The following is a 25,521-nucleotide window of genomic DNA, read 5'->3' on the forward strand; positions in this document are numbered from 1 at the left end:
GGAGAGATAAGTTAAGCAGTAGCCAAATGATGATAAAGCATAAGAAATGTTCCAGCATTCCCCATCATAAGTTTACAAAATGTTTTACTTTCTAAAGTATTTTGCATAATTTAAAAGTAGAAATAATGTTTTTTTGGGGGGGGGATAGACACTTATTTATTAAAAATTCATACCTCATTCAACAGAAGCTTGGTGCTTTCAAAAGGATTGTTAAGGAATTTTGAGAAAAGTATATGCAGAATGTGACTGGCAACAATAAAGCTTTTAGACTGCAAATTTTATATTTGCTGTATTAGAACAATAGGAGTACTGAAAATAATAATCCACCCCATACTAAGCTCTTTGGGGAGTACACAGTTGAAAGGGTGTAAAAATGTTTGCAAGAGAGTATAGCAACTTATTTCCTTTAATGTTAGCACCAGCTCGTCAGCCTTGTATTATTTCACAGTCATGGTACAGACCAGCACTAGCTGACACCAGCTGTCTTTAGTAGTGATGTACAGTAATATCATCAAGCTAACTTATCAAAGTATGGTTCCATCAGGGATCCAGAGTGATTATTTGGCACAGCATGATGGTATTGATGTATAAACTAGAAACTCAGAAAAAGCTTCAGAGATTCCACACTGAGTTAGACTTAAGATTATGAACAAATGTTATTTATTTGTTCATAATAAATGTTATTATAAGTGTTATTTATAAATATTAACACTGTAGAACCATTGTACAAGATTTAACATGAGGTAATTAATTAAATATGAATTTCATCAAATTTTGTTTCTTTGTAAACTTTTACAGCATAATTTCTCAGCACAAATCTCTTATTTATCTTTTATCCTATCAATAAATGTTACAATAAATGAAATGTCAGACTTGCCTGTTTGACCATGACTTTCAGTGAACAAATGAAAAAGCACAAAGCAGCTAATTCAACCACCAATCAAATTCATTCAATTGTGTTATTAACCCAGGCTTAATAAAAATACCAACCTCAGCCTGACTTATTGTAACTTTAAAATTTACTTCTGTTCTTTTGTCTATTTATTTGTCAAGATAACAGAACCATTTTCATCCTTTGAAAGGATGAGAGGCAGAAATGGCACACATTTACCATTCTTAGGATTTGCTCATGTGTCATGGTACAGAAAACAATTTTGCAAAGATAAATTCAAAAGCGTTAATTTAAATGAGATAAAGTTCAAGCTGATGGACTGTTTTATTTCTCAGTGAATGCGTAATAGCAGTTCATACGCATTTAATTTATACATACAATTTAAAAGATATACATTTCCTTAAATAGTAGTGGAACTTTTTATCTGCCAGCTAATATGACCTTTTCAAGTTGAAGCCTTGAAGTTTTCAAGGCTTAGAAAAATGTATTTTTTTTATTACTCATTCATCTGAATATTCATTCCAACAGAAATTACTGTAATCTGTGTTAGATGCACACATTTCCACAGTGCAGCTATGCACCTATAAAAATGTGCCTCTGAAATCTAGGAAAAAACAGTTTGAGGTGGGTTTCAGAGACAGTTTTCAACTTCAGGGTGAGTTCTATTAACGTCTCCCCTGTAAAGCAGGTTTAAGTTGTTAGTGTGGGACTTCGTGCTGGAAATCCTCAGATGACTTCTTGTAGTACCTCAAAGAGAACTCAAATGCATTAAACAGGAGCCAGGGATTCAGCATATGATTTATTAGAAGATGAAGAGGATCAGAGGGTTCTGAGCCCAGGGTCCCAAGGCCAATGCCTGCCTTATCAAACACTACCAGGCTCCATGGCCAATCACCAGCTTGACTGTAGACACCCCCAGCATTGCTGGCTTTGGGAGCTGATAACTTAGGTATACCTTACAATACAGTACTTTTAAGAGGAGAGGAAGAGGGGGGAGTGCTGGTGAAGGAAGTTGGGAGAAGGGATATAAGAATATTTCTATACTTAATAGTACATAAAAAAAAACAAGTTAAATGAAGTTTTCATTGAAATATGTTACAACAACAAAGACAAGTTTGGCCTCCTTAAAAATGTGTCATTCACATAATCAATGCAAACTTGTACATTATAGAAAGCAGCCATGAAACAAAAGAAACAGTTATTACAATATGTTATTACTTATTTAAATAAAACAGATTATCAATTAAATAAAAATTTAGAGAGATCAGATAACCTCACAGTCATATTTTTGGACTGTGGGAGGAAGTCGGTGTACACAGAGGCAACCCACTTTATGCAAGGGAGAATATGCAATGTCTATGGAGAAAAGTTCAAACAAAGAAACATCTTCAAGACAACATTGTTGCAGTCTGTGCTACTGTGCAGCCTGAGTTTCATCACAATTATATATAAATCAAAACTTCCCTGCATTATCAGCTAGGCCAGCAAAATCATTGGCTCAGTTCAAAGCTCACTGTTTGAGCTGTGCAATGCCTTATTGGTCAGGAAAGCCACTTGAGCTATTCACATCATCCATATTGAATAGGAGTCTTAAATTAATGACATAAAAAAGGACACTGTTTTGAGAGAATAATTTTATCCCTAATGTTATTTAAATTTTTACCTAAAACACGACATATCGCATATAGTAAATGTGAAACTTAATTTAACAAAAAAAAAAAATGAAGTCGGCTGCTTGGACAGAGGTGTTTGTTCTGATCAGTTTTCTAAGTGCTTTTTTTTACCAGCTATATCTGGCTCCTTTACATTTCAAATCATGTGGAAGCAGCAAGAGGATACTGACTTCTTTCACACACAATGTTTCATTTTGGCTTGTTTAATAATGAAAGTGTGGCATTAGTTTGTGTTTTTTATTTACTTGAATTCTAATTGTAATAATTCTTTGGATATTGTAAAGAATAAAGCATTTTTAAATACAAAAGTTGGAACTTTAATTTTTTGTTTTTTCATAGTGGTACTTACTAGTATATATTGAAATCAAATCAATTTTTGAAGTTGTCTTGACTTTTGACATTTAAAAACAGCAGAGGGCAAAGGAAACTGGACCAGATAACATGGCATTAAAAGGCTTTACGACTAAAGCAACTAAATTATTTTTAATTACTTTTTAGACAAGCAATTTTAATGAATACAGGTTCCTTAAGCAAATGATGATCAATTAATAAATCATCTAAGTGCCTCGTTTTAGATAGAAGTATAGATTACATTTCAATTGCAAAATCAAGAACCCACAGTCTGAAGAGCAAGTGTAGAAGCTCATGATTCAAGTTTCATGAAGGTTTTCACAGTGATTTAGTTTTCCATGTCATCTGCTTGTGTTCGTCGACTGGGTTTTATCAAGTCCAGACTCACACCAGTTCTCTACAAATTTTAGAGCATGCGTCGCACAGGCAGGTTTTATGGAGAGGCTGATTACCTTTTAAAGAAGGACTTGGAACCTTCCTACACTGCCAAAAGTATGAGTACCCTTTTTTTTATCACTGCAATATCTCTCTGTGCTTGACTGGCCAGCAAACCCATCTGACCTGAACCTTGGAGAATTTCCAGAATATAGTGAAGAGGAACACAAGAGACACCCAACCCAACAATGCAGATGTGCTGAAGGCCACAGCAACCTGGCTTTCTCTAAAACCTCGACATGACATGCTACACTGCTTAATAATTCATTTAATGAGTAGAGTGTTAGCAAGTATTGAGTGTGTACACTGTACAATACAGGGAGATTTTTTATGTAGTTTCTATATTGAAAACCCTTCTTATTATGATTTTTTTTAAAGAAACTAAATTTTGTGTATTTATCCACTGTGAACCATAATAAAAATGGCACTTGATACATCACTCCACACACATACATATAGTTGCAAAACTATATGGTTTACACTTTACTTCATGAAATAAATACATTTTTCATCGACATTGCCAATTTAATAATATGTATTTGCATTATGTTTAGTTGTTTTAGTTCACTGACTATTATAAAGGCTTAATTATCAATATTAGGGTGTATCTTAATCACGTGCCATTTATGTTAAAAAAATTGGAAGCCATGTTCCACTCATGTAATTAAATTACATGTGATCAATATTATAGACACATTTATCAATCACCTAGATGTCTACCTTTGACTGCTTGGTATAAACAAGTATTGAGAGCTAATTTAAGGATCCACTTAAATATTTTTAATTTACAATTGTATGCTACCTTTACCTGGAATAATATGAAAATTGTAGTTTTCATATAATTAGACTACCTAGAGAGGCAATTGCTTCAGCTCCCCTATCCATCATCTAAACTACAGTGACTTTAAAAAGATTATATTCAAGGACATGCAGGGAACTTTGTACACTCAAACACTTGCACCTGCAAAATTGCATCTAATTTCTGACAGACACTGGCTATGTAATTTTCCATCTCTTTCCAAAACACACAAACCCTCTAATCTTTCTGCTTTGCCTGCTGCAGTTAAAGGGCCCCCTGTAAAGCTACTGTTAGATGAAAAGATTAGAAGTTTAAACAAATTATTTCTATTAAGTTCTCTGAAGAAAGATGTAGTGCCAATGATAATATAAAATATACATAAATGCAAAGTATACATGTAGAAGCGCAAATGGTCACAGCAGGAAGACCATTACTGTCTATGGGTCTTGGAGACATGTGGAGAGTTCCTCCATTGGAATCAGATTGCACTGACAGGACCTTTGATTTAGCTCAAGTTGTAAATGCAGTCCTACAAGCTCCTGCTAGGTCTGGCCATTGATTGTATGCATTTATGCAGCCTGTGAGCCAGTACAAGCGCAAGGCCCTCTGACCTCTCCCAATGAACTGGAAAGGACTGATTATTGAACTCCTTTCCCATTCAATCTTCACTCATCATTGTTCTGTCAATGACTCCAACTCCTAACGACTTCATGAAATGGAGCAAAACTGCCTTATAGACATGTCCATTATCATAAGCTTACCGCAAAATGAGCAAAACATTGTTTTCAAGTCATTTCTTGCATATATAACACCAAAACTGCATTGATGCACATAATTTTAATAAAGATCTTTAATGTAACAAATTGAATATACTCACTGTATCCACTGAAAGATGTCCCTTTTTCTCTTTACTAAAAAAAAATACAAATTAACCAGATTTACCTTTGACGGTAGTCATTCAAACAAAGTCAGGTGATAATTATCTGTCATTTTATATTTAGGGCAAAAAAAGAATCAGAAGCTGTCATGGGGGTGGAGAGGAGAAGTGCTGAGAGAAGATTATTGTCACCCGTACAAAGCCTCCAGCAATAATTACCATATCACAAGAACAACTGATAAAACTGGTCATTAGGGTTTCAGACTGAAATTGCACAACATACATATTGTATGTTTTATATGAAAAACACTGAGGATTTAATCAAATATAAACCTATTTGGGTTTGCTAACAAAGTCAATTCTGGTACACATCATGCAGTCATTTCTGAGGGTGATTGTGCCATTCTCGCAATATTAAAATACTAATATGTTCCTTGTCTATCTAGGTTGCTGTCAGTTTGTGACCTCATTAAAAAGTAAGGTTAAGCTATTATTATAAGCTCTGGATATTAAAGTGAGCATTTTAGGCTCAACATCTTATTCTATATGATTGTGACTGTGTTTTGTTAATAAATAAAGACTAATCAGCTAAAATGATGACTTGGATTAAAGATGCCTGCAATTTGAAAATGCTTTCCTAGTATAATTTCTGGTGATCTATAGAAAACAGAAAATGGCAGATAAGACAAAGGCTTACAGCTTAGTTGCAATTTTCTACAACCATTGGTAGCTAACAAACAAATAACGATTTCTATTGGTATTAAACCAAACAGTTTTTAATAAATTTGGACTGCATTTTATAATCTCTAGTTACATCTTGGGCTGCAAGGTGGTGGAGCTAGCATTGTATGCATGTGTGGATTATCCTTGGGTACTCCAACTAAAGTTCACAGATCAAAACATATGCATGTTAAAATAATTGCTCTCACCAAGTCAAATCTGGACCGGAATATTGCTTGCACATTGATTATAGTATTTTTAGCTTTCTGTGTGAAACCTTTATTTGTTAAAAAAATAAAATAAAATAACAGGAGAATCTTAATTGCCTCCCCCTCCAAAAAAAATAAATCAAGCATTATGTCCTAAGCTGGTTGTATTGTTACATACCTATTCAGTAAATTGGGCAGATTGTACTTCAAATTTTATATTAAAGACATTAATTTAGAATCTGACCTGACCTTGTAGAGTTGAAGAATGGTCAGAAAAAAATAGATTAAAAACAAAAGTGATCTTTAAATTTTTAATATAAAACTTCATTGGGTTCTCTTGTGGAACATCTGTAGGAAGTGTTCTTATATTTTTATACTTTAATATTCAAGCTTTTACCATTCTTTTGTGAGATGGAAATTTTGAAAAGCTACAGAGTACAGGTGTAACAGCGCATCTAGTTTATGGTTTAATATGTAGATTATTTTTGGGGACAACCTGCTACAAGTAAAATATCAGGCAGAAAAAGAACAAATGTCAAGTCTTATGCTGTTTTTTTTTTTTCTAAATAAACAGAACGATGAGTTTAATTTAAAAATCCCCTCAAAAACATTTAAAGTAAATGATACCTAACACCGACCAATGTCAATGGAGGTATTATGAGGATTGAAAATGAGGTGTCAGTTTTGCTGTAGAATTACATTAAAAATGGCTTGCTTTTATTCATTTTATGTTGCTTTCTGGAAAATAAATGCAGTACAGAGCTGAAAGACTAATCTCTTGTATACAAATATGAAGCTAAAAGGTTAGAAAACACCTAGTAACACTAAACACTAATTGGGATTTGTCTATAATCTATTGGCAATTACTCTTTAGTGGATTACTTAAAGGCATTTCTCAGACTTTTACATTTAGCAGTGTGTAAATTAAATGATGCCTGTCATCATGGATATAAGATAAAACCTTACACAAATTGTTTGCAATAAATGAGCTATCATTGGACTGGAAGACATCCTCAGCTGCCTCTTGACCTCTACTCAGAATGCCGAAACCACTTTGTATGCTACAGACGAAAGAAAGAAAAATATTTAATATAGTATCTTCTGTTATTATTTAAGCTGACTATTCTTGCATTAGTTAGGTGTTGAGCGCTGTGTAGTAGCTTAATCTGTTTTCATTTTCTGTCTTCAATAGAAGCAAAAGTGTTTTCTCATCCCTTTTAATAATGATCGATTATAAGGTATACAAGTTTTTTTTGTTTTGTTTTTTTTAAACTAACAGTTAAATTTGATGTCTTGTGGATCTGAAACAGAGGAATGTTTTTGCTTCCCTTGCCCCCTCACTAAGAAGCCTTTCATTAGGAAACATTCTATTAATACTAGGGAACTGAAAAAACAGCAATTAGAATAGATCCAATTATATATTTGAATTTTAAAAAGATTATGCATTAATCTAGATCAAAATGAAAAACATGGTTTTGTAATCACCCATTTTGTCATTAAAATAGACAGTACTATAACATCGTAGGATCCCTGCTGTTACGATTTGTTTAAGTTGAAATTGAATTATACTGAAGCAAAGGTCTATAATTTAAGTCAATAGGCAGTTTCTTATAACAGTGAAAAATCATGTGTGGTACACAGTCCTGGAAAGAAATCCTGCATAGAGAGATAATTATTTGCTAAAGCAATCTTTTCTAACTCAAATCTTTATGAGCTATTTATATGAGAATTGTAATTTTCCACTTCTCTAGGAACAGAGTATGCTAATCATTTCATTCAAAAACAACTCCTCTACCCCTACTCACTTGCTTTCTTTGTTTCATGAAAAAAGACCCTCGGCGGCACATGTCACTCCCGCAGCAGATGGCCGGGGCAAACACAGAGTGACAAGCCTCGATTTCACAGATGCCTAAAACACGATTCAATTAACTGTCAGAAAACAATCTAAATCTTTAACCTATTTTCAAACCAGTGCCTGCACACAGAGTAAATTCAGAAAACAAAAGGCAGAAGTCTGGGTACTTTTTTATGTAACTTCCTGTAATAAATACTTAATGTGTATCCAAACCCCAAATATTTTACAAATCCTGCAATGATAAAATGTATGATAAAATGCCAACTCTAATACACACATTAACATTCACCAATATTTTGTTGATTCATCAGTCAAGACTTGAGGTTTGGATGCTTGGCGCTCTTTGTTTAAGAAGCTTATGTCTTAGTGTAGGTAATACAATGCTTCTTTGTCAGTGTTTTAGAGTAAACCTTACACCCACATGCTCACAGCAGGAGTCATCTCCCGGAGCAGCAGACTGGATGTGGTGGCATGTTTCTCAATCCCTTAGACTTTGAAGGTGAAAATTTGCTGGAGGGTTCTCTTTGTTCACTTGCTTTTTTTTTTGTTCAGGTTTTTGTGGGAGACAGTGCACTTGCTTGTTGCATGCACACAGGCAGGATAAATCTTTGAGAGATTAAAAAAAGAAAACATCTGATGTTTACACATGCCCTGTGAAAGCAATTTTACATCTCAATCATACCCAATATAGAAACTTTCTATTATATTATCAACAAAGGAAAAAAAGTTTATAGACTGAAATATACATGTATGAATGAAAATGTCCAAAGCCTTATTGAATCCATTACAACTGTCCAAAATGTCCAAAGCCTCCACAGTTTTATAAAGCAGGTGAAGACGCATGTAGAAATTCTTTGATTTAGCTGTCCTTTAAATAGCCTAAAACACCAGTCTAGCACACTACAGGAGAAGACTATGAGCAGGATACCTTGTTCTTTTCAAAGAAATGTATTGCTTCAGTAAATCTAAGGAAGACTTCTTTTTTAGGATGGGCCATGGAATGACTCCCTACTTTCCAAGAGGCAGTGAATTGTAAAACTACCAAACAAACCCTCTTGGTCATAAACCCACACAACAATAACAGCCACACTTCTGAGGAAAATGAAGAATAAAACCACTTTATTTCTCAGATTTGAAACTATGCAGGTCTGGAGTACCATCTCAGGACTATGCTCCAGTGATCATGACCCCTGGTGAGGTGCACAAAGGAACATATAAGAATCTCAGATGAATGAACTATTGAACTGTGGTGGAGCATCTCTATAATGGGATCATAGCGCCGAAGGTCAGTAGTAAATTGAACCAGACAGTTGTAATGGATTCAATAACTTCTTCCAGTAGTCAGCAAGGATTAATGGTAAACTGTGGTCTTATGCATATTTGACATTTATTGTGTTAGATAGAAAGGTGTCTCCAGTATTTTTAAATGATTTGAATATTATTTGGTATAAATTTCATTTAAAATCCACAAACCTATATAGTTCAATGAAGCATTCCTCTTGAAGTCCAAGCTTTGCATAATATAAATGTTGACTTGTTAAAAGGTAGGAAAAAACTCAATAAAAAAAAAGCATATGACGTAAGCATAATGATATGAAAATGCTTATGAAAATAACAGATCGTTAAAAGAAGCCTACTGAATTGAACCCTCAAAAGCTGATCAGGTCCTTTATTTCTTAACCAAAATTACTGTGAAATGAGTGTCTTTCCAAATATCATCAACACAAAGAAGATGAAAGGGTAAAGGATCAAAGAAGCCATAGATTCATTACTCAGTGGATTATGTGAAAATACTGTATGTACACCTTGAAACTTTTCAAACAGTGCATACACTGTTGGCTTTTTTTGGTAAGTTCTAATAGTTTCCAAACTTAACCCTTTCCTTTAGGTTGCCATTTTTCCTGTTTCTCCCCTTACTGGAAATCAGCCATTTAGATTTTATCATTGCAATTAAATGCAGTAGAATTTGTAGGGAATGGGGAAAAAAAAAATAAATATATATATATATATATATATACTGTATATATATATAAACAATGTAATAATTCTTAAACCCAGAATTATTCATGTCCCAGTTAAAAAGTTATGTTTTTACTTTTTTTATGTTTTTTCTCTTCTTACTGGAAGGAATAATAAATACTAATATTGTTAAAACCAAGTCACAACTTTAACACAATTGACAATCTAAAGATTAGAGTGGTGACTAGCAGGTTTTCTAGTCTGAAAGACTTGGAGTTCATCACCTAACTTCAATAATAATAATAACTATTTGCAAAGAGTTCATTAGCAGTTATACAGTTTGATGGGTTCCAAGGCAGAAAAATACTCTTCCAATGGTAATTGAGAAGGGCATAAGTATTTTTTTTTTGTTTAAATAATATGGAGAATTTCAATTGACAACAGAAAACAATCTCATGTTATGTCCTATCAGAAAACAAACTTCTTGTTTGTATTTTGTGTAATTCGCTTTCCATTCTATAGTTAAGATGTGTGCATTTATTTGTGTATATTCTCTATTTACTGTTATACAACCGCTGCTGATTTATCCGACGTTAAATCAGGACTTTTGCAATCACCACGGCAACTCAAGAAGGTAATGTTAACTGGGCTGCTTCCAATAAAAGGGAACACTTTTGATTGTTGCATCTAACGCCTTAAATTATTTCTTTCTTGAAGTGCAGAAGAGAATCACAGGTCTTCAAGCTAATTTTGGCTGATTGTAAAATTATCTGTGCACACAGCTGAGTTTGGTAAAAAAAAAAAAAAGTCAAATCCAGCAAATAATACCCAACATGTCATACGATGATGATATATAGTGTTCTTATGTGAATACTTGGAAAGATTGGTCTCACCACACAGTTTATAACAACATCTGATCTTTTATCTCCATCTTTAACATGGACCAATTTTAAAATCTCAATTTAAAATCAGAGTAATGTAGAAAAATGAAAATCTCCCTCCACTCTTACATTTTTCTGTTGACACATTATTTGGGAAAATATCCACATCTTTATAAATCAAAAGATCATCTTTTGTTGCGTAATACAATCAGAAACTCTGTTTAACGCTCCTCAGTGTAGAGAAATGTTGATGTCCATACCAACAGCGTGAGACGTGACAACAATAAAAAAATCACATTAATAAAATAAAGAATTTAAGACACTATTTTGCCAGATTCCATTGTCTAGTCAAATGAGTGGCCTTATAATATATGCAACCATCTCTGAGGGAGAACTTTTAAGAAGTCCCTTTTCAAAGAAAATTGAAGGACATATAACATTTAGTACAATCTCCTTATTACTTGACAACTGCTGATAAAAAAAATGTTCAGCTTCACACTGACAAAATAGATTCATGCATAATTTAAGATCTGGCATGGAATTTGTAAACAATCAGATCCAAATCGTTACTTCCTGACACTTGTGTTTAAGTGGCCTAGCCAACTCTCCATCATATGTTCAAGTCAATCCCTCTAGTCTTGCAATCTATCGTCCCTGACCATGCAAACCAAGAGCAGAGTGAAGACAATGATCATAGCAGCTATGAGCAGTATTTTTTAATTAAAAAACATGATTACCTTATTCTGATTTCCAGAACTTTTCAATCTGGCAAAGAAAGTGTCATTTTAAGGTCTCTCCACCAGTGTTCTATTGGGCTCAGTGTCAGAGTCAGTAGAGTTCACTGATATTCCCTTAAGCCAATGTTTACTTGGCAGACTGCTTCATGTTTTGTTGAACTACAAACCTTTAACACAGCCTGGAATCCCAAGGGAAAATATTTTCTCTGATTATGGTTTTATATTTTTCTATCTATTCATCCCTCTGTACGCCTGATCTTCAACGTCTTACATAAAGGACCTCCCCTGAGAAAAATTGAATATCACAGTATTTGACTGTAAGGGTAGCATTATTAAACTCATGCTTGATGTGTTATCTTCACATTGATGGTAAAATGTTTAAATATTTGATCAATTTGATGAATACAAAGCTATTTTTTCTGTTAGTTATTCAGTTCACAGTGATGGGTGAGGGTCTGAGGGGGGAAAGAGGGAATTTCTGGGAAACTGAAGAGGAGCAACTGAAGAGCCTATTCCTTGTAGCCTGGTGTAGATTGTGTGAGTCTGTATTAGTTGGGTACAAAGCAGATGCCTAGAAAATTTTGTACAGTGTTCTCATGGTTCTTATTAAATTTAAATATTTGATAACTGTCTGCAACATCCAGATTTGAGATCTGAAAATAGAAAAATTGCACTAGATGTAAACAGCAACATCAAAAACTTTTTTTTATTTGGTGAATTGGGTAAGTGCTTGAATGTTTATGGTAGGGTTGGGTCCTGCTCAAAAAATGTTTAGAGTTGTTGATATCTGAATGCATGCTTCAACAATAAAAGATCAGTGGTTTTATGCAATGAAAAAAGGGGAAAAGAAAAGCGTGCAGTATTTCAAACTGTCATGTGGCTCTAAAATAAGAATATTTAGCTATTTTATCTCTAAAAATCTAAATGTAATCTCACGTTATTTACAATAGAAGTCTAAATTGTACTTCTAGCTTTGACATTTTCTGTTTTTAGAGGTCTTTCTGGATCAAGTTTGCATGCACTGCAAACCCATGTGTGGGTTCTTTTTGGTTACTGCAGCTTCTTCCCAGTCCAAAAACATGCATGTAAGGTTAATTGGTCTCCTGTAATTTGCACTTTGTTCAGGGCTTACCGCGCCTCTAGGACAATGATCAATGGAGATGGCACCAGCCCACTGCAAACTGCAATGTTCTCTTTTGGTTCTATATATATATTTTTTCAATAATCCATCCATGCATCATTTATGTCACAACAAATTTTGTACATTCCTGTGCCTTCCTTGAAGATTTTAATCTACAAAAACATGCAAGGAATATAAAACTAAAAATGTTGTGCATGGAAGATGCACGTTGTCTGCTGTGCACTCCGTTTGGGGTAGAGAAAGTGCACTTGATAATGCTTTTAAGGAGCGTGTGTCACAACATTGCCCTTTTTCTTTTTGTTTTTTATTGGTATATTTCTGTCTTGGCTGAATCAAGTAAAACATGACACTTAGGCTTCAGGCTTTTTTGCCTCTGACTTTCATCTAACTGTTTATTTAGAGAAAAAAACTCTAAATGAGCTCTTCGACATGTGTAAGCTGATTTTTGCCAATTGAAAATGAGGCATGCCACGGTGTTCTGGACCAACTGTCGAGGTTTCACAGCACAGGCTGGGAAACCGCTAAGGAAGGGGGTTTCAGTAGACAAGGTGCAGGAAATCGAGGGACTACAAACTCCCCCCTGTAACTGGGTGTGATGTTGGGTTAGTTAATATCTGACTCAGGCATGGTAGTCCTAATGATAAATAGAAAATAAATTACCTTAGCCTCGAAAGTATTTACAATATCATTTCTAAGGCTTTGGGATTCAGTAAGTTAAAAGGTAAGGACTCTCTTTTTATTGTGTTAGGGAAGTGGCATGGATCAAATAAACCATTTTGTACAATGCATGATTTCAGTGTTATTAAAGGAGGTCCTGCTGATGTGCATGCTGGGCTTCTTTAATTGCTCAGAGGGACACCTAATTGAGCAGGGCTTATTACTGATCCTGCAGCTGCTTTTTTGCAGGAACAAGTCAAACAGACATGCTGTTGTAAAAAAGAATCTGTGATGCACATGTTGCTCGTTTTGTTGTCCAAAACCTCTGTCCCATTATGCAGGCGACTGTCCTGTCAAATTATATACAACAGTTACTTTTAGCTGATGGATCAGCAGTATGGGCTGTTTTTCAATGATAGATTGTAGGAGACTGAAAGGCCATCCTTCAGTCACAAATAAATCAATCTGCATACCTTGTTTCACAAATTAATCAACATGATATTTTATTACAGCAACACAATTAATGATCACATCAGCTTAAGCTGGCTATTTTGTGGGGTCTGATGTTTTATCTGCTAAAATTTGAAGGACATCATGATTTAATATGTACATCATTACAAAGACTGGAAAATAACCAAACACCTTACCACATGACAGAGCAGTACAGAGTTGGTCTAAAAGAGCAAATGCGATGTTGCTGAATACTCTCCTGTCATAATCTTGCAGTAAAACGAAAACCAGCAAACTGAGATGAATGGTTTACTTTTGTGATATGTGTTTGTGAAAAACCCTAGGTCGCCTGATGCAAATAAATTATAAATAAAGCATCAAAATTGCAATTGAAAAAATACAACAAACAAAAAGAAAAAACTGTTTGCTGGGATAAGTAAAACAAAAACTAGAAAGGATGGCAACTCGAGATTACAGGAAAGATCACAGATTTGGTAGCAGCTGTCCTGATTGACTGACTTGAAGTTGATGTGGAGCTGCAGGAAACCGAGGGACTTGAAACAAATGGCTAAACAAACAAATATCGCAGAGTGAACACAGACGCCATCTCATCAAAATACAAAAGAACCCCAAAAAACATTCCACTACATCACATTAGGTGTGTATGAGGATGTTCTTATAAAAGTCCCTTAATTTCCATCTATTTATTTGACATACATCTTGCCTGATAATAATGGTTTGTATATAGGATACAAATGACAACACATTTAAATACTTAAAGATGAAATGAGCTGTATTTTCATAAATGTCCACCTGCTGTCTAGAAATAGGTTTCGCCTGTGTTATAGGTCAGTCCGTTGGTGAGGGTAAAATTGCAAAGGAAAATACCAGTCTACACGTATGACCTTGACTTAAAACAGTTCTGTATAATTCCATGTTTCTTCTCCTCAGTGGGACAGCAAGAAAGATACATGTAAATGATAGATGACTTGTCATTCATCACTGTCATCACCTTGACATGCAGGAGGAAATAACGACCCAGTTGGGGTGTGTCACTTCCTGTGTGCTGCTATTCTCTGCAACTTAAGTCATTTACGTGGCCTTGCAGAATGTCAAATTCTGTGAACACTTTGTTTTCATGGTTGGAAACTTGTAATCATCAATCACCTCCGCAAACGTTCACAGCTATGTGCACAATCTGATTTAAATGGTTTGAATGACACTGAAAGATCCAAGCGTCAGTGAATTTAAGGCGTATTTACCTGACAGAACCCCAATGGTTTCTATGTATGTAATGGTTAACTTTTAATCAATAATTTAACATCTTGTTGCATCCCTTCAGTAACAAAACCTATTGCTTGTGTATTTTACTTGAAGACAAGTATTTTAAAATACATTGCATTTGTACCCTTTCAGGTACAAAAAAAGTTTTCTTATTAACCTTTTAAAACATCTTAAGGATAAATAAGATTCCCCACAATAACATTCAGCTGCTCTAGAGGAAAATTCATTGGTATTTTATTGTATTATAGGGAGAATATTCAAATGGATGGAATAAACGCAACACAAGTGCATTAATTTTTAAAACTATCAACCACAAAAAAAGAGTTGCAGCTTTAAATTCACAATTTAAAAGTAACAAAGTACAAAATTTGCTGGAAATTTCAAATAAGAAAGTGAATAATGTGATGCATTTCGAGAAGTCTTGTTTATACAGAATAAATAACATCAGATGCTGCCAAAAACTATGGTTGTAAAATGTCTGGGTGTCAACAGAACTGCAGCAAAGACATGGTTTTCATAGCAAGAAAATATTTTTTGCGCTGCATAGTCCAATAAATACATACATTTTAAAAATGTTGATATTTCAGATTTACTTAAGATAAATAATGATTTTTCAGGGAAAAAGATTAAAACACAGGAATGTGTAAGACTAAACAACAGCTCTTAATTGCCTGAAACAAAATACAGCTATAGGTTGCTTGAGGGCCACCAGGTTAAGTTACATTTATAAATATTGAAATCTTTATGCACTTGTGTAAAACTAATTACCAGAGGCTGCATATTTCAGAATATTTGTTGACATAGAGAAAACTCAACATATTATCCGTATCCATTAAGCCGAAGCAAAGCTGACACTTTGTTGAACAATACATTTCGGTGGCTACAGTTGGCTGAGAATCTGAGCGCTTTGCAGTGCCAAAAGAAATTATTTCTCAGATGCTGAGTCATGCCCTGCTTCGCTTTTAAGCAATCAGTTACTTACTGACAAATGTATGACAAAGAACATCTCTTGTTTATAATAATTTGCACTTTTAACTAGCAAAGAAAGAGAGGCATACATACCTTTGATTGAAGCTGTTCTCCTTCCTATGACAGTGTAGTGTAACAATCCTATGACCCTCACTTCTGACATCCTGACTGACTGTCCACATAACTGGGTTATTGGCTCGAGCTCCCAGGAACACCACTCCATCCTTCATTTTGACTCTGAAACACACAAATCATGTAATTTACATGTAAACATGTAAAAATGTAATAAAATGTTCTCGGCAGTATTTTATTCTTTTTTAACCAGCACTCTACTCCTCACTGTAAGACATCTACACGAAACGGCCTTAAAGTTTTTGATACATTAGCCAATGCTGTATGCTGCTAGAGCAATGCAAGGCCATAAAATGTTTCTAATATACCCATTTAACCTAACAGAAGAAAGCTAGTAACTCTTTCGGGAGTCTAGCACATGTCCTGTATTCTTCAAGGTATCCTGAAGAGCCTCATCTCTCCAAAATTAGACTAACACTTCTGAATAATTAAAACTTGAATCCAAAAGAAATTTTTCTGCTCGCAGCCACTTGTGAAAGGTTACATTTGAACAGCAGCCTAAAAAACAGTTCTGTCATATGGCTGTGAAGAGAAGACTTTGCATAAACTTCCTGTGAGTTATAAATCACCATTGGCAATAGGGTCACTTATACAATGCCATGTATAACATTTTGTTGGATATCTTCCAATTTTGTTGGAGATCTTGATATTGTTTTATGGTAGTCAGGCTGTGGTTTTGCCCCAACTTTTCTACATTGGTGCTACAGTCCATCATAGTGTTAAGGCAGAAAGCCAGCTGGTTTATCCATAGCATGGATGGTTGCTGGGCAATTACTATCTCACTTGGTGATGCAGAGGTACAACAGGGCAGGTCTAATCCAACCTCATTGACACCAACATCCTGTTACAAGACATACAAAGGCAGACACGAGGTATGCATGTCTGAGTTTTCTGCAAAGGTCAAAAGTCTGGATCTTCTCTCAGTATTTTTTTTATTTAAATAAAAATGTCTTGTCTAGTTTTTCAGCTCTTTGTCACTGTCGAACTTTATGTTCAAAATAAAGATTCTGAAGTACCCATTTCTGCCAGGAGTAACATTGACAAGTGAATAAATAAAGAAAAGGCTGCAGGAAGCACACACACATTTGTGGAGGGTAAACTTTAAAGCGATCATGATGCATTACAGTCAATAGTTTTACCTCAACCCCTGAAAGTGGAAAAATGCCTCCTGTAGATCCTAATGACAAGAGAACCCTCAAAGTCTCAAGCCTCCTTTGGAATGTCGAAGCATGACTAAGCCTATAAACCTTTTTTTTTTATTATTATTAACAGTTATGAAACATAACAGAAAAAAGATGAATCATTAGCTGTGTAAAATAGGATTCAGGATTAGCAAGCTTAGACCAATTAGGAATCATTTTGTAGTCAGAAACATTTTGTATATACTTCACTATATTTTAAACCTGAGAGGTTTAAAATATAATGTAAAGGCAGAAATTGTCTTCCTGCACCTGGGGTTTGTAAAACACTTCAATTTCTGCACCACCTGCCCAAGCCTTTTTTATCCTGCTATCATTTCTATTATTCATGGTCACAGTATGTGGGCGGATATACAAATGCTGTAAAAAGTATGACCTGCTTCCTTTTCTGTTTACTGGTATAGCTCTCCTTATCTTCTATTGTCACGTTAAATTATCATAAACTATAAGAGTGGCTTTTCCTTTTTATTTTGCCTTCACAACTTCCTCAAACTCTAAAACATTCAAACCAATATATGTGGGCAAGATGGAAGACAAAACCTGGTCCAAAACACAGAACAAAAAAGCTTAGAGACTTTTCATCTAACTCCATTATGAATATTGGGTCTACCTCATTTTGGATCTGCTAAATACTTTAAAAAGATGAATACAAAAACTGTCCTGGGTAGGTAATGACATGACAGTCCATGCAGCAGTGCTTAGAGGAATACAGTCATTACCTTGTCTAAGTTGAACCAGCTACCTTTGATCTTATCCAATCTCTGCAACGGTAATAACTGTCCTTGGGTAAAAGGGTAATGGTGTGGAAACTGAACACAGTAATGAAGAGGAGGCAACTGATTGCTCTTTTGCTTACTGTTTTCATGTTATCACCTTATCTAAAGCACTTAAATGACTGCAATCATATGACAACATTCGAACTGGCAAACAGGGAACCAGAAAGACCATCTTCCAATTGAGGCTGGTTGCAAATAAGACAATAGTTTAGCAAGGACATGGATTTTTTATTTATTTTTCTAGATTTACTTATTTATTTCCTAGATTTACTTAGGGGATGCACTCTGTTGGCATTATCACTCAATGGTCCCACAGTAAAAATTACAATCTGTTTACATTTTTTTCCTATTCATCAAAAGACCGAAAAATAAACAAATCAAAAACAATCATACTGGCTTGTAGAGTTCCAAGATTCCAAAATGTTTTAGTCTTAAACCAAGAGCATTATTACAAAAGATTTGCTACATTTTTAGTAGAAAAATAAAGGACACCTATTGGTGCCACAGCCATGGCTTTAATGTGCTGTCTGTGGTTTACTATAAGCAAATCCATGGGCTCAAATAAGTATTATGTTTCATATTTAAGATTTGAAGTGTTTGTTGCAGATTAGGGGCATTCCTAGCCTATTTGGTCCACCCATATCAAAAACTATTACTGTTGCCAATTTCAAAATTAATTCTGAAATCTTTTTTTACAGGCAATTTACTTGACAGTTGCATTATTACTGCAATACATGTTACATTATTAAAACTGCACAGGTATTAAGGATGGTCTAAAGAAAAGAATTGGCTAAAATATCTTCACTTATCAAACATTGTATAGTTAGTTTTACTAAGTAGAAACAGCAAGCATATTTTATTCATTGTGTTGTTTTACATAGTTTTAAAATCAATTTCAGTATTTTCTTCTATTAACTCATTACTTTAAAACTAAGGTAATGCAGACACAATCCTGCTAAATTCAATAACAAACTGTGAAAAGAACAAATCAAATCTTGTACTGATCTACAAGAAACACAAAACAATTTTCTTGATGTTCAGGGATGTGTGGCAAATGTAGCTGTAATTTTAAACCTAGCAGCTAAACCTAGGTAACCAGGAACAATAAGTTAAATTTCAACTTCTGCGTCATATTTCTTTTTTTCTTGCTCTACTGCAAAAAAAGAAGTATGTATTAACTACATTAAGATAATTCCTGTTTTCCCAATGTCTGTCTCAACCTGTCAATGTGTAAGAGGCAAGCTCCCCCAATAGGTCTCTAGTTCATTACAGGCACTATTTTAGATAATGTTTTGTGATTATACTTGGCATTTCAGAATACATTTTCAGTTAATCAGTTACTTAAATACATAGTTAGATGAATTGACCCACAATGAGTTTTAATGAAGCAGTTTTGAAATGCATAATTGGGTTCTCCCTCCATTCCTTCCTATCCTTCATGCAGTGCATCACATAAACATTCTACCATGTGACACACTATATAGACCAGTGGGTGTAAATTAACTAACAACAAGTCATGAATGAGATTGGTTTGGTTAATGTGATTTTTGGTAAGGGAGGGCAATCACTGGAGTTACGAGAGGCAACAATAAGGGAAAGCAATTTGAAAGAAGGCTCACTTTCACGTGCATCAGCACATAAAGCTGCCTCATTAATTCTGTGAAAACCTCTATCTGTAAAATGAGTATTTACAGAAGACAGAAAAGACCATTTTAAAACTCCCCCTGTTATATGCCTGATTGACTTCTAGAAACAACACTGGAAAAAAAAAAACAACACTCCCTTCATTCCGAGCTCCCTTATGAATGTTGAAATGTTGTTAGTTTATTGATATATTTAAAATGAGGAATGCAGTGATGTCTGTTATGTTGAGCAATTTGAGCAACATGGCTGTGATATTAGGTTTTGAGAGTCCAAGGCAATGTCTGGCACAAAAACAAATCTTTGTTACAGATTGATAGTGTGGGACCCAAGTGCCAGCATGTAGATTGAAAGTTCAGGAAGACATAGAGAATCTTTATCAATCCAAGGTACAAAAAAATAAAAAGCAGGGCAACTTAACCACATGCATGCCCACAGTAAAAATCAGAGATGGATTTGAGCAGTGACTGAGAACCCACATATACTGATCATGTCCTCATCATGGCATTTGCTAGAGGGCAGAGGAGATTTATTTGGAAGCAAGTAAACAATTTGTTTTGAATGTCCATTTGGTACAAGCAGGAAAAATTGGCAAGCATAAGGATTTGAATGCATTTGAAAGGGACTAAATTGTGATTGCAAGACAATTGGGTCAAACAATCTCCAAGACTGTTTAGTAACTGTTTGATGGTCTGCAGCAGTCAGGGAGTGATTGATCCAAAGTTGCCCAACAAAGGAACAAAGATGAACAAATAACAGAATTATTGGCTAAGGTTCATTGTGGTGTGTAGGAGCTGATAGGTGTCCCAAATGAGCTGATCTCACAAACAGACTGAATGGCTCACACTGCTGAAAAACTTAATGCTGATCCCGATAAAAAGCTGTTTGGTCAGTATGGAGCAGGAAAGCTGCAGAGTTGTCAGGTTGCTAATGTTAAGAAGCAATTATTCAGATTGATCAAAAATATTTCTCTAGACAGTAACTTATATTTGAAATCTTTGCAAGTCCTTTCACATTGTCATACAGTCTGAAAGCTGACAGATTAAAAACAGTATAATTGATAGTGTGTCAATAACAACTTGATTACTTTGCTAAATAAAAACCTGAGGAATAAAAATCTCCTCTGGAGGGGGATAACAATAATAATTGAACTAACATTTGGTTAGGAAAAAAAATGTCAGAGTACTAATACCAAAACCACAAGTTAAGTTAATGACAACCTTATAAGAGATCAATGTGTCATCCTGTGGACACAGTAGATATCCACATCAATATTCCTGGCTGTCAAGCCTTAAATTTATAGGATGTTTCATATGACAGGTGTGTGACAGGCACATAATCTAGCACTGCCATTCTGTGAATAATTGCTAAAACTGCTGAACTAGACATGCAAAGACATTGATAGATGCAGATCATTACCCTACAGTAAAGGCTGTACATCTATTCTGTGTCTATTTTCACAGTAGAAGTAGGCATTATTGTTTGCTACTGTCCACTCAAATTGCTACTTTTAACTCATGATCAATTTTCAAATTAGCATATCAATTAACACGTTCAATAAAAAGGGGAAAAGAAGAAAGTGAATCCTTTTAAAACACAGGTGTCAAACTCCAGTCGGCGCTGTCCTGCAGTTTTTAGATGTGCCACAGGTACAAAACACTGGAATGAAATGGCTTAATTACCTCCTCCTTGTGTAGATAAGTTCTCCAGAGCCTTGCTAATGACCTAATTATTCTATTCAGGTGTGGTGCAACAGAGGCACATCTAAAAGTTGCAGGACACCGGCCCTTGAGGACTGGAGTTTGACACCCCTGTTTTAAAATGTTGAAATAAAATCATCATTGCTTTGATAAATTGATGAGTGTGTAGTGACAAAGAAAATGCAGATGTGTTTATCAGGAAAGCATATTGGTGGGAAATAAAATGAACTGTTAGTTTTTGAGCTTGTCAGAGAAAATATCCTTTCTTGGTTTGTTTCTTTTTTTTTGGGAAAAGGAAGTGTAAAGGTCTTCATAGTCAGCTCAAGGGTGGAAGAATAGCTTGAAGTTAGAGGTGTGTGGGCAGAAAGACAAACCAGCAGAGTGGATCAGATAAGACAGGTATTCCATCACACGGATGAAAAGGGACAGATGATGGGGAAACATTTGAAGAACGGGAAGATTTTGATAAAAGATTTTATTGGATAAGTGGCTCGAATAAAAAACATGTTTTCCAAGAGCTACTGCATCACTCTTGGAAAACATGCCGTCTATGTTGATGTTGTATTTTAGTTAACAGAAGAAACATCAAATCCACCTCAGCAAAATTTTATTGAAAATACAGAGAAAACACAATGGTTTTATCTAAAGGACATGGAAATTTGGTTAAAAACACAAAAAGTGAAACGGTATCCTAATAATGATGTTTACTGATTTGTAAATGTGGTTGAAAGATGAGCAAACCAATCCTCACATTCAATAGAAATGAACATTTAAATATATTTCATATTCCAAATGAGGCTACACAATACCCCAAAATGATCAAAAACCTAAATATGGAGAAATGCCATTAATTCACAATGTTAACTGTTTCCCCAAAATAAAATAAAGCCGATAAGGCACTTTTCCCTTCTTTCTAACCGTTGTTTTACTATAACCAGAATTCAACTTTTGTCCCTAACAGAACTCCATACCTTTACCGAAAATGTACAGTTCTAAACTTAAACACAATATCACACATGGGTCCATACTCTCTCACACACACACACTGTCGGGTACCGGTTAAAGTTTTTGTTGCAGGCCTGATGAAGCTAGGGTGTGAAGTCGCTACAAAAACCCTCTTCTCCCAGTGTAAACAATGAAATCAACTCAGACCTGCTCGCTCAGCCAACAGTAACCGCTCCTCACATGTAATCACTGGTATTAAAAATTTACAAAAGCAATAATTAAAGTTTCTCGCTTATATTTTTAATATACCTAAAACCAAAATACAAATATTTTGCAAATATTAAAGGGCCTTAAGTACATGGTTTTTAACCAGGGGCAACAGATATAATTTCTGAAATAATTTTAAATAGGCTACTCTTTCCCCATAAATTGTTTAACTGGAGAGTAAGCCAAATTGCACTGAGCTTGTTTTGCAGGCCCTTAATTGACAAACACCTGCGACCAAATCCTGTTATGAAATAAGCACAGAAACCATAGAGAATAACAAACAGGTTTTCTTGTCTTCTCTCTCCCTCTCTTTGCTCCCCTCATTTATAAACAAAACCATCTCCATTACCTTTGGGAAAACTAAATTAAATAGTAGCCACTGACACATGAACCTCGGCTGGGACCTGGACCAGTAAATTAGGAATGTGAAGCAGGGCGGGCGGGTGAGGAGATGCCCTGAGTCAATTAGCTGGTCGGTGAAGTGTTTTTAGGGGTGAGTGAACCACCGGCAGATGTGGTGATAAAGAGGGAGTTAATTCAATTAATGAATTTGATGCTGCTCCAGCCATTATCAGAGCCAGTAAGGAGTGCTGGTGCGGAGCAAAGCTGCAAACACAAAACAAGATTAACACTGTCTGATAAGAAGTGTTTGCCAGGCAAAGCTCATCTCTATGCACACAATGTACTGGGCCTCTCCTTGTGTCACTCCTTTGTCTCACTTTCAGCACATCTCAACTCCTATTTCCATCTGAATGTTTATCTTCCCCCTTTGAAACAATTAGCTTTTCTCCCTCTTTCAACTAACCTATCCACCATTGGTGTTCTATGCTAGATTCATTAATTTATTCATAAAAAGCAATCAAGATATCCTACACGCCGTTAGTCATGCTAATTTGTTTAATTTAATTTAACTTACTTCAGTGAGTAAACTTTCATCATGTAATTTAAAGGTCTACTGACTGAAACATCTTAATTAAAGTGCCTACAAGTAACTAGGTTTGTTGCAACTCTTGATCAGTTCAAATTTACAAGCTTGGCTAAGTATAGAGTTGATCAAATATATATTAAATAAAACATTATTCATCCCAATTATTGACAACCTATGTTATTTAAAGGGCAAAGAAGGAGTAAGTCACAATAAAATATGTTGGACATGCAGCAAATATTTCCATCTTACTACTTCTAGTCTGCACCCAGAAATACAGCCCCACTGTTCTATTTGGATCGGCTTGACATATTCAAAGCCATAGTTTGGAGGGATGTTAGAAATGATGGAAGAAACTTTACGAAAGTTTCAGTCTGGAGAAAGAAATTTAAAAAATTATGGGTGAATGAATTATGGTCTTATAAACTAAACTAGAAGTCCAACTTTTGTTTTTAAAGGACTTGGAGTACCCAAATTAAAACCTGTGGAGTCACCGGCAATGATCTGTGGAAAAGAAATGTCCTCAAAATAAGCCATAATTTCCATTGAAGAAATTACTTAATTATTTTTATTTCAGTTCTTTATTTCATCTGTGCTTATGAGAAGTTTAAAAACAAGTGCACCCCCTATGAGGCTGTGAGAAAAACTCTTGGTGAAACACTGGTTCAACTGAGTTGGACACTGTGTAGTTGTATATCTCAGAGTTCATACAATAAAATAAAAGAATAAGAAAAAAAAAACTCTGTACTGAATGTTTTTGCAACCTCTCCTCCCTTAATGTTAATGCACACCCTCCAATTTTATCTGGAGGCGGTTCAGTAAAGCTGTGTTAAATTGGCTTAGCTCTGAATTTTAACCTTTTGAAATGCTAACTTCACTTTGAAAAAAGAAGAGGGAGGGGGAATCCACCACCGCCAAAGATCAATATCTGTATTATCAAGACAAGAGAGGCGATGGGTCCGTTTTGAGAATATCAGAGTTGAGAAGAGTTTAAATGTTCTTCTGAAAAGGGGCCGCTGTAATAAAAAGGATTTCTACTAAGTATTACTTAGTTATACCTGAAGTGGATTGATTTCAGTTCTTTGAAATTTGGTCAATGCTGACTGTCACCAAACAAGAGACACAATTACAATCAGGTGGCCATACAAGCCACTGTACTTTACAACAAAATGCTTTGACAATTTACTTTGGAACTACTGGGAGAGAAAAATCATTGATAGTTTCAGGCATCCTAGGCATTGTTTGATGCTTCAAAAGAACAATTTAGTGTCTCATCTACGGTAAGAATAAATATCTCTCTCACATTGTCTTTTCATTGGCAGGGAGAATGACTGACATGTGGAGCCTAGATGCAAGCACTGGGAAATCCTTGGCATCATTTAAAAAAAAGAAGGGATATAAAGCAAATGTCAGAGGGAGAACAGTTGACTTCAAAGAGAAAAAAAGTTGGTCGATGTGACTTGTCATCTAACGACATTGACAAATTCATGATAGGTCAAGAGCAACTCCCATATCCTGGAGAGCCTAAGGGAAAGATTTATGTTAACATGGCTACATAAACTCAGCTTTTGATCGTGTCCAAAAAAAAAAAAAAAACACTCATTCATCTTATAAAGTTTAGTAACATTTGCTGATCTTATTCAAGCTTTAGTTCTAAGAATTTCCTCATTTCCCTTTGAAGAAATAGCAAACTAGAAGATAATTCTAAGGTCTTAAAAATGTTTAAGGTACTGATGTATTTTTATTCAAACTAATACATTTCAAGTCACCTGAAAAAGAAAACAAAGTCTCGGTCAGCTCTGTACCTTCAATAACTGAATGATATTACCTCTACTTGGCTTTAAAGTTATTTAAAAGTCAAAATACTGTGCAAAGAATTATTCAGTCCAAAACATTGAAATCACTGGATCCAATAATTTCTATGGCCACACTTGTATAAAATCCTCCACCTGGGCATGCAGACTGCTTCTACAAACATTTGTAAAATAATGTAAAAATAATGGTTTCTCTCAGGAGGCCAGTAAATTTCATCATGGTACCATGACAG

General features: G+C 35.0%; 1 protein-coding gene across 1 annotated transcript in view; it reads right to left on the bottom strand.

Annotated features, from left to right (window-relative positions):
• The window catches only part of LOC102237681 (transmembrane protein 132C-like), a 158,563-nt gene that overhangs the window by 47,351 nt on the left and 85,691 nt on the right, over positions 1 to 25,521 (bottom strand). The window contains exon 4 of the mRNA XM_023337819.1: positions 15,983 to 16,126. Coding sequence (XP_023193587.1) covers positions 15,983 to 16,126 — 144 coding nt within the window. The remainder of the gene's footprint in view (positions 1 to 15,982; positions 16,127 to 25,521) is intronic.

This window comes from Xiphophorus maculatus, chromosome 8, assembly GCF_002775205.1.
Source record: "Xiphophorus maculatus strain JP 163 A chromosome 8, X_maculatus-5.0-male, whole genome shotgun sequence".
In the NCBI taxonomy this organism is placed as follows: Eukaryota; Metazoa; Chordata; class Actinopteri; order Cyprinodontiformes; family Poeciliidae; genus Xiphophorus; species Xiphophorus maculatus.